Source organism: Amphibalanus amphitrite, unplaced genomic scaffold (assembly GCF_019059575.1).
Source record: "Amphibalanus amphitrite isolate SeventyFive unplaced genomic scaffold, NRLGWU_Aamphi_draft 000525F_arrow, whole genome shotgun sequence".
Classification (NCBI taxonomy): Eukaryota; Metazoa; Arthropoda; class Thecostraca; order Balanomorpha; family Balanidae; genus Amphibalanus; species Amphibalanus amphitrite.
The window spans coordinates 115,653-131,440 of NW_024882019.1; the positions used below are offsets into that span (position 1 = coordinate 115,653).

The window sequence follows — 15,788 nt, forward strand, 5'->3', positions numbered from 1 at the left end:
CGACCAATAGCCATGACCGTGACTGCCGTCTCAAATTTGCAGTCACTGCGGTCGGTGAAGTATCCTGACGGCCACGTTAAGACTCCGCTGGAGCCGATCATTCAGGAGGGCTCCTCAGGAGGGGGACAGGATTACCAGGAGATCACTCTGCCCGGCCGCCTGCCGCTGAGCCACGAGAGCAAGGTGGTGTGGCCGCCGCTGATTGTCGCATCCGGGACTCCCTTCTGTCTGGTCTGGCTCCGTCTTCGTCTCAGGCAGCCTGCCATACTTCTATACCAGTTTGTCTCCTGCAATCTTCCGTCTGTCTCTGTCTGCTGTGGTCCCGCCTTCTTTCTCTCGTCTACTCAGTCCCAACTTCTGTCTCAAAATGTCTCTCTGGATCTGTTTCCGCTCTATTTAGAAGGTTCGTTCATAAAAGGATAAACTTGTGTTGAAACTGCTGAAACACTGGTGATATTCACGGTTCTTCCATTTCTCTTTTAATTCCCAACCAGATGACTTCGGTACGTTCGACTTGGACAATGAAGGCGGTTCATTTCGGTGGGTTATCTGTTCCTCTTTGCAGATCATGCAGCCTTAATACAGACTTGCAGGCAATTGATTCTTCAGCATGTGAATTCCCTCCAACAGGACACTTTGGTTGGATTTTTCCAGCGCTTTTGGTGGCGGCGGCAGAGTGGGAAGGAAACCCGAGCCTGTAGCGTGAAAATGGACTTAACGGACTTGTGTGTTCTATTCTTCCTCTTGCCAGGCCTGTCGGTATCCCTGCTAGCGGTGATGGTATATCGCGGTACTTTGTGCGCTGCTTAAATGAGGCACTGTGCCATTCGCGTGGACAATGCCGCTTTTCGCTGTTTGTCGTTCACATGATATTATATTTGATTTTTGTTGATGGTGTGTTGTCAGTTGTTGTGTCAATTATGACATATTCTAGCTGTTAGGCGATGTAATTGTCTGAGAACGCAACCCTACAAGTCAAGCTTTAAAGACTTTGAAGTGGAAAAGTGCAATCCTTGTACTTAATCACTAAATCCGCATACCGTGATCAGAAATATGTTGCAATGATATGTAATATTGTTTTACGGTTAGTAGTTGATCGTAATTGTATAAAGTCCGTTTGTTTTCCCCGACACAACAAACTGACCAAATTAAGTAGCGGCTGTTATCAACAGATCATTCGAGACTCAAATATTGCTCATTTGCAGATCCAGGATTTCCGTGGCATTTGTCCCTTCCGCAGTGTCCGAAATTGACCGAGTTTGTCGTTTTCTTTGATCAGAAAAAGTTTTCCATAAATTATGCAGCATCACATAAAGACACGAACTCGTTCTTTTTTAAACGCGCAACTTTTTGGAAGTGTGCATTACATAATACCTCTTTCCTGGACCAGTCAGTGCTATTCATCACTATCAACGATCAGAAATGCCCACCGATTGGATTTTAAATCTCGATTGTTGACACTATGTAGATGCGACGAATATTTTAATTCCGTGCGAATGGTGACGTTGACGGTGTGCACGTTTCTGTTTCAGACGGAGCTGGATCCTGACGTTAGCGTTACACCGCTACCCAACACACCGTCAGTGGAGATGGAGCAAAGCCCTGTGGCCGTCTACTTCTAACTAAGGCCGTCTAGTTCAACTACAGCCACGGACAGTGTGCTATGGTGACACCCCACTCCGTGAGGGGTGGCAAGGACAAATACCTCATGGAGTAGCACAACTCTGGAGGCGACAGTGGAACGGTCAACCTGTGCAGTGATTGAGTGGAGCCGACGTCAGATGAACTTATAGGCGGGATCTCCGCCAATCAGTGCACAGTTCGTAACTGGTGCGACCAATAAACGTTCAGTGTGTGAGATATGCCAATAGGCGCGCAGAGAGTGGTCAGTTCACCAGTGAGAACATTCCGAAGAGCTAATTCTTGTTATACAGTGAATTTAGCTGGTTAAATGTAAATGTGAACATGTTTCGGTGAGGCTGGCCTGTGTATGTATATTTATTGAGGACGAATGAGATGAATGCCGGTAGTTGCACAATGATGTGACGTTATTGTAAATAGGCACCTATATGTTGCCTATTGACTTGGTCCGTCCTTCACCACCATGTGAAGGACGGACCAAGTATGAAAGCAATGTTGTATCGGTGCACAGAGTCTGTTACATTTTCGACACCCTGAATGTTGAGCGTAATGTTATTGTGGAGTCAAGCCAGTCTCCCATTATTGGTATTTGAGATGTTTCTGGATGGTCAAAAGGCGGCATATGTATCAATTTATTGACACTGTCCGCCAAAGGTTCCTCACTCCTTCTTACTAGCCTCTTCCGTTTCTTGTGTACAAACTACAAACATGTCGACTTTTCCAACGAATGATTGATATTCCGGTTCGAAAGATTTGCATGTCGTGTAAACTGACGTCAATGATGTAACTCACGGCTTCCAGACTCGCAGTCTCTAGTGTTTCAGCTGACAGTTTGATCGGGTCGGCATCAGGCGTGCTGAAAATTGTGTATTTTTGTAAATTGTTCTGGAGACGCATGTGGTCTATTTGTTACCTTTTTAAATAAATGTATACGGTATAAAGAATTGCCAATTATATACGGTATAAAGAATGACAAAAAATATCTTAGCTGTTTTACGATATACCGAGAACACAAACCACCAACAGTATCTCTCGCAATATTGGATGGCATTTAGCGTGACGCATGACCCGACATTATCTTGCCTCTCATTTAGTTTCTGAATCTAATTAACTGTGTTACATGATGGGGGATGACATTGGGCTGTTTCATTACATATTCGTTCAAAATGGACTGCGTAACCAATTATTACCATACGAGTTTCACAGCAAATTACCTACATGTCTCCAGTGCTTCCCCTTTTGACAATAGCACACGTCTTCTAAGCATTTTTTTTTTTCACTTGTCCTGTACCACTTTACCGTACGCGATCTAGCTGCTAGCACGCGACACCATGATCCGTTACAATAATGCGGATTTAGATTACAAGCGTCGGGGGTAAAATATGAAAGGAAAACCAAGAAAAACAACAGCATGTAGTAGGTAGAATAACGGATATCTCACCCTAAAATATATTCCTACAGAAGGTATAACGCACATGATAAAAACAAATAACATATGATAGATTTCAGTGAAACACCTAATTACAACACTCGAACATGTTAGATTGCAGATCAAATAGAGCTTAAGTATACCTGTACCTACCTGTAGCATCCTATATTGGTACGAGCATTTCTATTTTCTCAACTTTTTTTTTACTGAAACGCTTCATACCATTTGCCACGATGTAGTGAGGGTAAAAACATAGCTTGTTTCAGTTTGCCGCAGTGGTTGATCAGTACGAATATACAGGTAAACGGCCGTTTATCGTCCTTCCATATTAGTGATGTCAATCACAGAAAATCGGTATACCGATACCAAACCAAATACCAACCAAAACCGTGAGGAAATACCGAAACCGAACCAACTTGAGAACATGAGGGAAATACCAACTTTTTACCGATTTCTAAACCTCTTTTACATTAGTGAGGGTTCATAATACCAACAAAATACCAAAAACATTCAGATTGAAATACCAAATACCAAGTTGGTATCGGTTTGGTATCGGTATGCCAAAAAGTTGGTATCCGATTGACACCTCTATTCCATATTCACCAATTAATAGCTTCCCATAGGGCATGGGTGGAGCTTTTAAGGTGATAATTGGTTGGGTAAGAAGTTGTCAAACCTGCAATGTCCGATTGTCAAGTTTCAAGTTGAATAAAATGGTACGTACACTGAAGCCACTCCTATCATTACAGAGATAGACTTTCGCATTAATGTATTTTTGGGAAAGTTCAACATATGTAGCCATCAGAAAGAGTTCGTTATTTTAGGTCAGGTATTGACGAAGTGTCATTTCTAATCTTCCTCAGGTAAATGATAGTAATTCGTATTCGTTTCGGGCTACACTGAGGTAAAAAATTGTTAAAAACCAAAAATTGTTAAATTGGTTTTTAACAATTTTTTACCTCAGTGTAGCCCGAAACGAATACGAATTACTATTTTAGGTCATTGATCGGTGTCACTTGCATTTCCATTCACAAGTGCACCGTCGTATTCCGGATGGAGTCGAAAAGCACGGGTGGAGAATGTTTGAAAAAGTTACCCCGGCCGGCGACCGAAAGTCAGAAAGACGATGATGCTCAAATATTTGTCAACGGTATCAACAAACCCCTATTCTGTGGCATAGAATAATGGATGTCTGCCGTTTGTACGTTTTTAGGGAAAACTGCTGTACGCAGGTGCGGAAGATTTCGTAATTGTAACAATTTTGCAACACGCCTTAAAATTTCGGACGCATGTCACTAGTGCTAGGTCAGGTCATCAGGTCAAATTTGCTGGATGATCGTGCTAAAAATGCCATCATGCCCCCTTTGGAAAGCTTATTCCGTGGAAGTTGCAACCTTCCCACACAAAAAAAATGTCAAATTTGACCGTTTTGCATGACCCTTTATTGATTTGAGCTCGCACCTGAAATATTATTCGCGACCGAGCCTTAAACGAGTAATCGAATGCTTTGTTTGCAGTGTTTAAGCTCCGTTATGTTCATGAACTGTGAGAAAAGTTGTCGGAGAACGCTAAAATCAGAGAAATTTGGCTTTTGATGATCTATGGTGATTTTATTATTGAGCTTGCCTAAAACATGACTTGATTTCTCTGATCACGTTTCTCGCTCTTTCAAACGTCGTTCCGCTTCTCGCCTCGTAGCCCAGTAACCGAGTTAGAAGGAGCGTGAAAAGCCCACCTCTCGACTCAACGTGTTACGATAATGCCACCACCCTGGCGCAGGAAGTTGGGGGAGCCTTGAGCCCCAGCAGTTCGTCCTTCTATCTCACTGATATTACCCTCGTCCTGTCTTGTGATGTTATTACAGTGCCATCTTAAGATAACGGCCCTTAAATATGATTTACTTCTGTGTGATGAAACATGTCGGGCTCCGCGATGAAAAGACTTAAAAACATAGAAGCTCCAAAATGATAATAAAGTAATTTTCAAGAACTTTTCAAGGTAGATAAGAATAATGAGAGACGCTTTTATAGATGGCAGTTTTTTCGTATGGAGACAGCTTTTAGGATTTACAAAAGTGGAAAAAGTTACCCCGGCCGCGCCGGGGTCGGCTGAAGGTTACCCCGGCCACGGCCGGGGTGGCCGGGGCAGGTTCTCCACCCATGTCGAAAAGTATGAACAGCTTTTTGTCCAAACCTGGCGCGGAATGACGTCATGCTAGTAACCATGACTTATACTTTTTTCGACCAAACAATTGTGTGAGAGACGATGCGATATTGGTATATGTAGAAGGTTGAGAAAGTTCATGTGATCGCAAAATACGTTCGCGAGTTACCACGCATAGTGTCAAACGAAGGAGATGGGGATCCTTAAACGTCACCATTTTCATTGAATGACGGGCTAAGTTTAAAAACTCACTTTTAGCCTAGGCATCCTTAAAAAAAATGTCTGAAGTATCTAGAACTCACGATAGGTAAATCAGCGATACAGAAGATGCATAACTATGTAGCCTTGCATAATAATAATGTATAATTAATGATCACATCGATATGTTTTATGACTATATCTTTTTGAAGATAATTTCATACATTCAAACAAAATTTGTCACGGACGACGTAGACGACCGCTCGGCCAGCTGGCGGTCCAGCTTAGGGCAGAGTGGGCAGTGGACTACCGCCAAAATTCATGATCAGACGTCTGCTTCTTTCCATGCAATGCAATAGACGCAATGTTCAAATACCTCCTAAGGGTCTCCATAGCCCTCACGCCACCCTCGGGTGCGGGGGGCGCCCCCTCGCGGCGCCGGCCGTTATAAGCGGCGGGAGGCGGGGCGCGCGACCGCAGTGGGCCGGGCCGACGCGCGGAGTCAGGTGCGGAGCGGGAGGCGCGGTGTCGTGCCGTGTGTGAGAGGACCGCACCCGGCGGGACCGGGCACAGCTCAGCACCGAGACTGGTCAACCGCGCGCCGTACAGCAGCACGCCATGCGGCGACTCTGCGCCGGTGAGTGGGCCCACGGAAGTAGTTACACCCATGTAACAAAGTCTTGCAATCCATCGAGTGGTCCTAGGTTAGGTTAGTTTTTGTTTTTCTCTATCCTCAGGTCCAAACAATCCACAACATTGTTCACATCACTCTAGTTTGGACAGACGAGCTCCCCTGCATCCTAACATCGGATAAAGTAATCCCGGAAACTTTGTCAGAGGGACATATCCCTCCGGGGTGACCGTTTGGGTTTCTTGGTGCCTGGTGGCCGTCTTACTACACCAGTGCCTTCCTGACATGACAGGCTCAGCAAATAGACTATTCCAATGTCGCAACTCTATAATGACATCGCCTCTTCCACCTGAAATGATTTCCTTGGACCCAAAGGGGTCGCCAGAGATTTTCGGTTGAGGGGGGGGGGGGAAATCAACTTTTGCGTTAAATCTTGCCTTTCCCCAGTCGTTACTCACTCGTTTTACATATCATTCGACGCGCAATGGTGCGAGGAAGCCGATGGTGACTAGGTTTTCCTTCTAGCTATGCCATGTCATTTTTTACAGAAAAATTCGAAATTTTTGAAATTTCTGGACAAAAAACGACTGGTAGAATTACAGCGGCTGCGATTGCCGACGCACTGCAGAGGGCCCCTGTGTAGACGCTCGTCGCTCATGATCATTACCAAGAAAAAGGTCAAAAACGCTCCATTCACTGCCCTCTCTGCCCTCACGGCACTGTAAACCTCCATTCAAGCATGCATGTAGAGGTTTTACGTGAAATGCATAGGGCTTATCCCAGCCGTTGATTGTAGCTAGGCTTGGCATTCGGCGGAGACTAAGAGTGAATGTCGGAAGTGTGAATCGGAAGTAATTCATCTTTGCCCCCGTGAGAGGAAGTGTTTTATTTTCCAGCCATTCCATCTCCAGCCATTCCAGCGACCGTTTGGCGGTGTGAGGTGGCGCCCCGTCCTGTTGAAACCATTCTTCATGGTGACGGAGGAGCACTTTCCTGACCGCCACATCAGCTTGAAAAGAGCGGTGGAATGGGCTCCCCATGCTCGCCCGACCTCAGCTCTCAGATTTTTTTCTTGTGGGGCTTTCTCAAGGACTGTGTGTACGCCGGCAATCCAGGGTCGACCCAGGAGCTGAAAGACGCCATCAGCGACGAGATCCGTCGCCTTCCTTCCCACATGGTTGACCAGGCGATCACCCACCTCCAGTCTGCCGGCGGTGGCCCGACGCAAAGGGGCTCACATAGAGCAGTTGCTCTAGACGGCACGCGCTGGTCAGCAGAGTGCCGAGCACAGTTGAGAAGCAAAGCAAATGTTTTGTCATTGCCTTGGCTCTCAAACGAAGGCATTTGATTGACAGTGTGATGTGTTTAAGATAAAATATGGAGAAAAGTCTGGGTACACTTTTGAAGTGGACACCATGTACTTTCGTTACCCTTTCAAGGAAGGAAAGCTCTAGTATCCATCCCTACCAATCGTGAATGTTGTGCAACAAGCCAGATCTGCAATCCAGTACAATGGTTTTGTTAATCGCTAAACCTCCATTTTGGTGTCATGCTGTCCCATGTGGTTTGGTAATTGGGACAAATCCACAGTAGTGCAGAGGTGACAAATCCGTGGTATAATCTTATAATTAGGCGACAAAGCTGAACAGAGGATGAGAAGCGTCCTTCAGGCACATTTAACCATTTCCCTCTCTAATTCTGAGGCCTCTTGCACTTGTGTTTCCACTGAATTTCACAATTACAGCCTGCGACTCACAGGGGAGGGGGCTATTCATAGCCTACCGATGATTCGATGATCTATTCTAATGATCTACCCTAAGAAGTTATCGGCCGATATCTTCAAAAATACAGGTTATACGCTATGTACGAGTATATATTGTACCATTGTAAAACATTTCATATCCATTGTTCAGTACGTTTTTTTTACATCGTACACCAAAATAAATAGCAGCATCGTGCTTCTGAGCTAAAACTGCATCTGATAGTCACTTTTTTTTGCTGAAAAAATCTCAACCTCAAAATTTAACTTTTTAGGCTGAAAGTGACCTGAACTCAGCTGCATTCAGCTGAAATGACCTCAAAGGACACAGACGACACTGATTTTGAAATCTATGGCCTAGTTGGACCATAAAACATGTCACATGACCGATGCATGATATAAAAATTCCGTGACCTAGGATGACCTGGCCCTGAATTGAAAAAAACATAGTACACTTTGATTCCCCCAGGGTATCTAAAGCATCAATTCACGAGTGTGTAAACCAAAAATAAGCCTGATCTGACATGTTAGCCGGCGGCCAGAACACAAATCGTGAACAAGCCAGAACGTTGATAATTTTTAAATTGGCCTGACCTGTGCCGTCATCGGTGACCTTGGGATCAATGAAATTTAGTTTCGCTGGACAGTTTTTTCCGGGGCTATCAGAAGCGGTTTGAATTTTGACAATAAGCCCAGTAGTTTCGGAGTTAGGAGGGGAGGCTGTGAATACCCCCCCCCCCAATGGGCGTGTTACAATACATGCCCTGCAGTTAGGCGCGGTTAAGAATAGCTAGTAAGTAGGTATTCAAATATACTTGATTCGCAGTTTTCTGGGATAAAAAGTCACGTTTTAATACAAAGTTCCAATGCCCTAATGGTTCTTCGAATAAATTCCTTTCGTATCATAACGCATAAGCTCTAATGAGTTAAGAGCCCTCCTGTGGGTATTTCCATCCATGGATGGAATTACACACAGGAATTCATTATTTTTTTTTTGCGAGTAAAACTTATCAAGAATGTCAATAAATTCAAGGCACCTTGCATACTTTATATCACAATATAATGCATTTCACTGTACAACACACTGTAACTCGGTACTGAATACTGTTCCGGTACGGAAGTGATCGTTTCCGGCGCCCCTGACACCGTCTGTCCGCCCTGTTTCAGGCGCCGTGCTGGCGCTGGCCATAGGCGCCGTGGCCTCACAGTCGGTACGGTCACGGCAAACGCCCTTCTATCAGCTGCTCCACAAGGTAAGGCAACCAGACTGACAGCAAATGGAGCTCGCTAGCGATGGAGAGAACGCCTTGAGTGCGACAGAGAGTAGAATATGATCAAAGAGCGCTGCGGAGTGTGGGATGTGTTCGCGAGAGTGCTAATGGTGCAGGCTCAATCACGAGGAAATAGGCTTATAATAGTGTCAGAATAGCAGGAAAATAGCTCAAGTTGTCAATTTTATCTGTTGCAATGACGCCACCAAGCTCATGTTGAAATTATTCAGAGAAGAAATCGCATTAGCCATTCTGCTTTTCCACTCAAGGCCTGTTTTGATCGGGGACCATTTCACCTCATTCATTCATTTCAACACTAAGAAAATCCCAGTTACCCGAACCTAGGATGAGATCAAGAGCATTCGAATAGGATGGCAACTCCCAATAACCAGAACCAAATCAGCTCACTCATCAAAGTAATCCGCTCTTCCGAAGTCAAGTATTGTTAACTATTACCTATTGGATTATTTATTGTGGTTGTCTGGGACACCGTAAGGCTATCAACGGTCCGGCCCTAGTCATACCTAAGCAATAAATTGTAAAGAAGTCCCTAATGAACCCAGGTTTCGTCTGAACGGCATTATGTTCCATCGCTTTACTCTTAACTCTTGTATGCCAAAAATGACACGGTCTGGGCAGATTTGAAAGGATTGGAGAAACAAGAAGGCTCTGTCATGTGCGTACGGTTTTCAGTTGCCATGGGGAGCCAACGTGGACCTCTCACTGGCGGACGATGCATTGACTACGACATAGTCAGTAGCGCAAAGAGCTGACCAGTGACCACCATATCGACACCTTTTTTTTAAACCCCACATCTGCTCTCCCGTGAATTTCCGGGAGGCAGGAAAGATCTCCTTTTAAAAGTGTCCAATCGTCCGATCCTGATCAAATATGGGTGTTCGTAGGCCTGTTCTGGTATTGCTTTATCTGCCAAGACAGACAAACTTGAGAAAAATCGAGTGATTGTACCTTTTTTGAAGGTCTCTAACCAACTTGTCTGAAATTCACCGGAGAACAAATGTGGGGTTTAAAAAAAGGTGTCGATATATTGTGGTCAGCTCTTTCTTCTGTATATGCTGAATTGCCCATCGGAAATCTATCACTATCTGTCACTAGACTGCACCGCATGTGCTCAGCTGCTGAACAATGCACAGGCAGGGTATCTCTTAAATATCTTTAAATCAAGCCACAATCGACCAAATATTCAATAAAAACAGCCAATAAAAACAATCTATTCATTAATTAAACAATTAAACGATAAACGATACGGATGAAATGGAAGCAATCTTTTTAACCGTTTAAAGTGTTTTGAACACGCGAGTCTCACGGCGCTTTTGGTGGTAATAAGACAGAAAGATATAGGTAGAGATGCCTCCACATCCGGTTAACCCAGTTACAGCGCTACGGTCTACATAATTCCTACGACGATCGCCATGTTCTACAGGAAAAATGTAGCTTGGCACCATGTCGAAGAAAACTCAATCTGATTGTCAAGGTTCAGTTGCAAGAACAGCTGTAAACCCACTCTAGAAAATCACAGTCGATCACACAAGACATACACATTACACGCAGGATTTGTCAGAATCTGGTAATGATTGTACACGGCAGGAAAAAGTAATGTCACAACACGCAGCGAACAACGGTCATGAGATAGTGAAGAGCTGCTTACGGAAACAATTATGATAGTCCATGAGCATAAGGTTGATGTCATTACATACGTTAAGTTTAACTCCTAAAGTCAAAGAAGAAATTTCCTAGAATCCAGCGGGCGATTTGTAGGCGTACTAGTGCTGTGATATTTGTCCCTAGGTGGCAGCACCTTCAAACGCCTGAATGTAGACTGTACCGCCGAACCCAGGAGCCGCAGCTGAACGTTTCAGAACTCCCGGCTTACTGGGCTTGAAAGTTGAACCGAACCGAGGCTGAGATATGTTCAACTAAGTCAGCGCACTACTATACAAAGTGTGTTTTTAATGGGGCCAATTTGTTAGGAAATGAGTATGTATTTCTTTAGATTTATTTACCTGGCTCAAGCTAAAAATAACCAAAAATTAAGACACAATACGCTCTCAGAGCAAATTCATAATTCTGTTGCGTGAAGCTATAAGCGGTTGGGTAATTAAGTGAAGCGACGTAATAAGTGACAATGTTATACTAAACACCACCCCGGGGTCACGGAAAAGTTCATACCAGTCATACTGTCCCAACACGAACACTGCACATAACATGCTTTGAGAGGTTACTACTGTTCAGTTTAGGTAATTACAACATGGAAAATGTGTTTGAGAACGTCCTTGCTATCATTCCGGTAACGCTAGCAAGCGACATGAGAGAATCAATTCGGACGCAGTGAGCTCGGGGAAAACAGTCATTTGTTGTGTTTCCAGTGAGCTCGCTATTTATTCACACATATCGGTTCAAAATGAGGTGCTAAGAGGAAACTGCCAGGGTGACGGCTTTTAGCTGCGGCATGCAGTTGACTACGACAAAACGGTTTACCGTAAACAATGTGGGTCTATTTTACCGCATCCACTGCACAGCTGCCAGATTGGACCGGCAAAAGTTGTAGACAGTACAGTGTATTGGAGCGGCAATAGTTGGACACAGTCCGGAGATGATTCGATTCAATTTATCTATCAGGACTGGGAACCCAGCTCCTAGCATCCAGAGACACCATCCGGGGTGAGATCGAAGGAAAGCACTCGTCTGGGATGGTGAATTAATGATAAATAAATCGCGTAGCTAAAACGCTTTAGAAAATCAACAGTCTGGCATATAAGCAGTACCAGCTAAACCCTGCGTGGGATATGAAGTTTGTCTGACCTGAATGATGGCGACCATGACCATTTCCCAACCGATTCATTGGGTGGACAATGGAACGGATACGTTATACTTCACGCGTTGAACGAACAACCTTTGACCTGTATTTCTAAAGGCAGGAAATCAGGCCAGGGCCATAATCCTCCATGACTAGCTGCGACTGGGAGTCTCCAATTTTTACCATCTTTAGGAAAGATCGTGCAAGTAAAACACCAATCAAATGCAAGGAAACAGTCATCAAACATCCTCAGAAAAGCCACTTACAACGAACTAACAATAAATTTACATATAGACTGGAACAGTTGGTATGGTATTCATCCTTTATCCGCAACTGAGCTCATGTGGCTAAAAAAAGTCCATCAGCCATTCTGAAAGAAACAGTCTACGGTATTGGTCTTAGGGGATATATTTTTGCACTGCGTCGATGTTATAGTTCGTCTCAGATCCCAAACATTGTCCAGTCATAGCTTTCATAATATTCTTCGGAGGGGAAAACGATACTATATCGACTGTACCTTCAAACAAATCTCTGTGTCCTTTCGTGAGTTTCGGGTGTCTTTATCAGACTTATGACTTCCGACTCCCCTCTTGCAGACGGTCAGCGGCGCCACGCCGGGCGCCGCCAACATGGTGTTCTCGCCCTACTCGGCATCCACGGCGCTCACCATGCTGCGCGAGGCCACTGTGGGCTCCGCCGCCCAGGAGATCACCGACGTGCTGGGCCGGGGCCACCAGCAGGCGCCTCAGACGAGCGTAGCGCAGCAGGGCGTCACACTACGCCTCTGGGACGCCCTCTACTACGACCAGTCGATCGCCGTCGAGCCGAGCTATGTGCGCTCCGTACAGCAGCTGGGGGCGGCTGTGCTACCGCAGCCCTTCGCTGACCGACCCGAAGAGGCAGTAGCATCCATCAACGCGGATGTATCTCGTGAAACGCTGGGCGCGGTGCGGCAGCTCCTCCCCGAGGCCGACCCAGACATGGTGTCCGTTCTGGTCAGCGCCGTCTACTTCCGAGCTGAGTGGAGGACGGCGTTTGATGTGGAGAGAACGCGATCGGCCGGGTTCACCACCACGGACGGCCGCAGGCAGAAGGTGGCCATGATGGAGGCGGAGGATCAGTTCAACTTCCTGCGCAGCGAGCAGGACGCCTTCACCAGCGTGGCCATCCCGTACAGGGTGAGTAGGCATCAGCTACACCATGCAGACAGAGTGTGAGGTCCGTTCTGTTACCGACGGCGTCAGGCGTACACATGTGGTAACTAACCGAGGCCCGATCTGGTACAGACAGTAATATGTGGTGGCTGTCGGTGGTGAGCGGTGACGTATGTAAGCGCTGGCTGTTTCGTTCGATTGTGTACAAGACGAGTCTCTTGGGAAACACAGGTTTTTGGGGGAAAAAAACTCGGGCGTCTGGTCTCTTTCAGTTAACCCATTAGTTTTCTCATTTGTTTCTTCTTAATAATATATAATGCTCGCACCAACAGGTAATGCGAAAAACGTCATCTTAGCAGATGCACAAAATGCTACTCATCGCATCTATTCTGGAGAACTAACGCCCTATTTTTTTCCTATCCACAGGAGGAGCGCTTCCAGATGATTCTCGTCCTGCCAGACGAGGGGACCAGCATCAACGACATCATCAGCCGCTTCGACGTGGACCTGATGTACAAGGAGATGCGGGTGCAGCGCGCCATCGTCAAGTTCCCCAAGTTCAGGGTGCAGAGCAAACTGCCACTGGGAGACATCCTCAGAAGTGTGAGTCATAATCCTCAGCGGTAGTAGGTACAGTGAATCTTCTAACCAGTCAGGATTTAGAGGAGGCGTAAATGCCAGGTGGATATTGTGCAACAGAGTCGATTATTTTCCTTTGTAGGAGAATAACAAGTTTTCCGAATGGATACGGACATAGAACCTGTTTATTTCGAAACCATAGTAGGCGCTGCTCGATTCAAAAGCCTTCTGCTGATCTTCGAATCGCCACCATAGCCTTGCTGTTGGCCCAGATTACCAAACGAGTCTATGTTTGTTGACAATCGGTATACCTCAGCCTTGCCAGTAAAGCTCAAGCACAATCGCTGTGAACCACACGAGCAGAATGTAATCATCCGGACAATGTCTTCCAATGAACACAAACATTGCAACACACACGCCGTAGATGTGTCTTTGTGTCTCGCCCAGCGCGCTGACCCTGACACCGTTCGCCCACAGCTGGGGGTCCAGCAGGTGTTCACGCGCCACGCCGAGCTCGGCGGGATGTCGCCCGATCCGCGACTCTTCGTCAGTTCCATGCGCCACACGGCCACCATCGAGATCGACGAGGCGGGCAGTGAGGCGGCCGCCGCCAGCGCCGTCGGCATCAGCGCGCGCAGCTTCTTCGCCCCGCCGACACCGAGTCTGATCGCCGACCGGCCCTTCCTCTTCTTTGTGTACGACACGACCACAGCTAATGTGCTGTTTAGCGGTCAGATTGAGGACGCGGCCGAGGCGCAGGCGGCGCAGAGCGCGCCCCAGCCGCAGCCGGCGCTGCTGCTGGACCTCGAGCCGGCGCTGCTGGTGGATCTGGAGCCGGCGCCGCTGCTCGACCTGGAGCCGACCCTGGAGTCTGGGCCGTCGGGACCGACTCTGGAGTCGGCGGCGTCGGCGCCGCAGCCCGTGCTGCTCGGCCAGGACCCGGCACTGGACGCCGCGATCAAACTGGAGCCCGAGAGCGCCGTGGAGACGATCGGCGACCCAGCCAGTCTGCAGGAGGTGCTGGGTGAGCAGCGGGCCGGCCGGGGCGGACGGAGGGGCGGCCGCCGCGGCCGGGGGCGCGGCCGGGCGCTCACCGGACCGTCCGGCATCTCCGGACCGTCCGGGATCTCCGGTCCGTCGGGAGTCTCCGGACCGACCGGGGTATCCGCACCGACGGCTACCGGTACCGGCTACACGGCCCCTGCACCGATTGGAGGCCGGCGCCGCGGCGTAAGGAGGAGGCCGGCGCGGCGACGCTTCAACAGACGGCAGAGAGTACAGCCGCCGCCACTCCCACCTCCTCCCCCGCCTCCCCCTCCACCCCCACCGCCGCCCCGTCGCAGACGGCCCCCGCCCCGTCGGCGCCCTCCCCCGCCGCGCCGACCGCCCCCACCGCGCCGTCCGCGGCCTCCCCCTCCTCCTCCAGCCGGAACCCGCTTCAACGCCGCCTGCAACTGCTACGACCCGCTGTACCCGACTGTGCCCACCCCGCGCCAGGACCGCGTCGTCAACATCAACATCAACAAGCACCCCTCGCCCCTGGTGACGGACATTTGGGCCGCAGCGCCGACGACCTCCATCTGGAGCGCCTCGGCGACCACCGACCCGCTGCTGTGGGGATCCACCAGCAACCTGTGGACCGGCGGCCTGTGGACCAACCCACTGGGCACATCCAGCCTTATCGTGCCCTAGCGCCGACCTGGAGAAACCTGTAGGCCGTACCGGTCCGTACAGGGAAGGGAAGCGCCCGCCCAGCGCCAGATGTGTTGTACTGAACGTGTTGTAGACATCGGCGTTGCCACAAGAGTATACGATGTGTAAATTGTAGGCATGGAATGGATATTTGTTACATATACGACGTGTAAATTCGGAGCTGTTTGATACGGTTAAGTTTGTGTTTAATAAAAGGGCATTTATTACGCGAACTGCGAGGGGAAGCGGAATGAGCAATGTGAGCAGGAAGATGTACGGTTTCCGGTTGTGCGACCGTCGCACAACAATTAGTCCGGGGTCAAATAAAATGTTTGATCTCTGGTCGAGGACAGAAGGGTTAAGCTTGATATCTAAAACATCTGTGAAAAATAACTGAAAACTTTGCGCACTACGCAGTACGCAGCCTTGCCCGACATCGCCCAAAGACAGGAA

The 15,788-nt window shown here is 47.7% G+C and overlaps 2 protein-coding genes across 4 annotated transcripts in view; both read left to right on the plus strand.

Annotated features, from left to right (window-relative positions):
* The window catches only part of LOC122393236 (protocadherin Fat 3-like), a 45,024-nt gene extending 42,439 nt beyond the window's left edge, over window positions 1-2,585 (plus strand). For 2 of the 3 annotated variants that reach the window (XM_043389085.1, XM_043389087.1), the window contains 2 exons: window positions 43-183; window positions 1,533-2,585. In XM_043389085.1, coding sequence (XP_043245020.1) covers window positions 43-183; window positions 1,533-1,622 — 231 coding nt within the window. In that variant the 3' untranslated portion in view covers window positions 1,623-2,585. The remainder of the gene's footprint in view (window positions 1-42; window positions 184-1,532) is intronic. The other variant, XM_043389086.1, reaches the window with a different exon arrangement.
* A 3,320-nt stretch (window positions 2,586-5,905) lies between these two features.
* LOC122393238 (leukocyte elastase inhibitor-like) lies at window positions 5,906-15,568 on the plus strand. Its single transcript, XM_043389090.1, has 5 exons — window positions 5,906-6,068; window positions 8,989-9,074; window positions 12,507-13,088; window positions 13,491-13,667; window positions 14,121-15,568. The coding sequence occupies exons 1-5, from the start codon at window positions 6,050-6,052 to the stop codon at window positions 15,333-15,335; spliced, it is 2,079 nt and encodes a 692-aa protein (XP_043245025.1). The 5' UTR covers window positions 5,906-6,049; the 3' UTR covers window positions 15,336-15,568.
* The last annotated feature ends 220 nt before the right edge of the window (window positions 15,569-15,788 follow it).

What these genes read in the sequence shown, in the direction of transcription:
- LOC122393238 (XM_043389090.1), top strand. An exon ending in TCTATCAGCTGCTCCACAAG is followed by an intron (nt 9,075 to 12,506) that starts GTAAGGCAACCA and finishes CCCCTCTTGCAG; the next exon opens with ACGGTCAGCGGCGCCACGCC. An exon ending in GCGTGGCCATCCCGTACAGG is followed by an intron (nt 13,089 to 13,490) that starts GTGAGTAGGCAT and finishes TCCTATCCACAG; the next exon opens with GAGGAGCGCTTCCAGATGAT.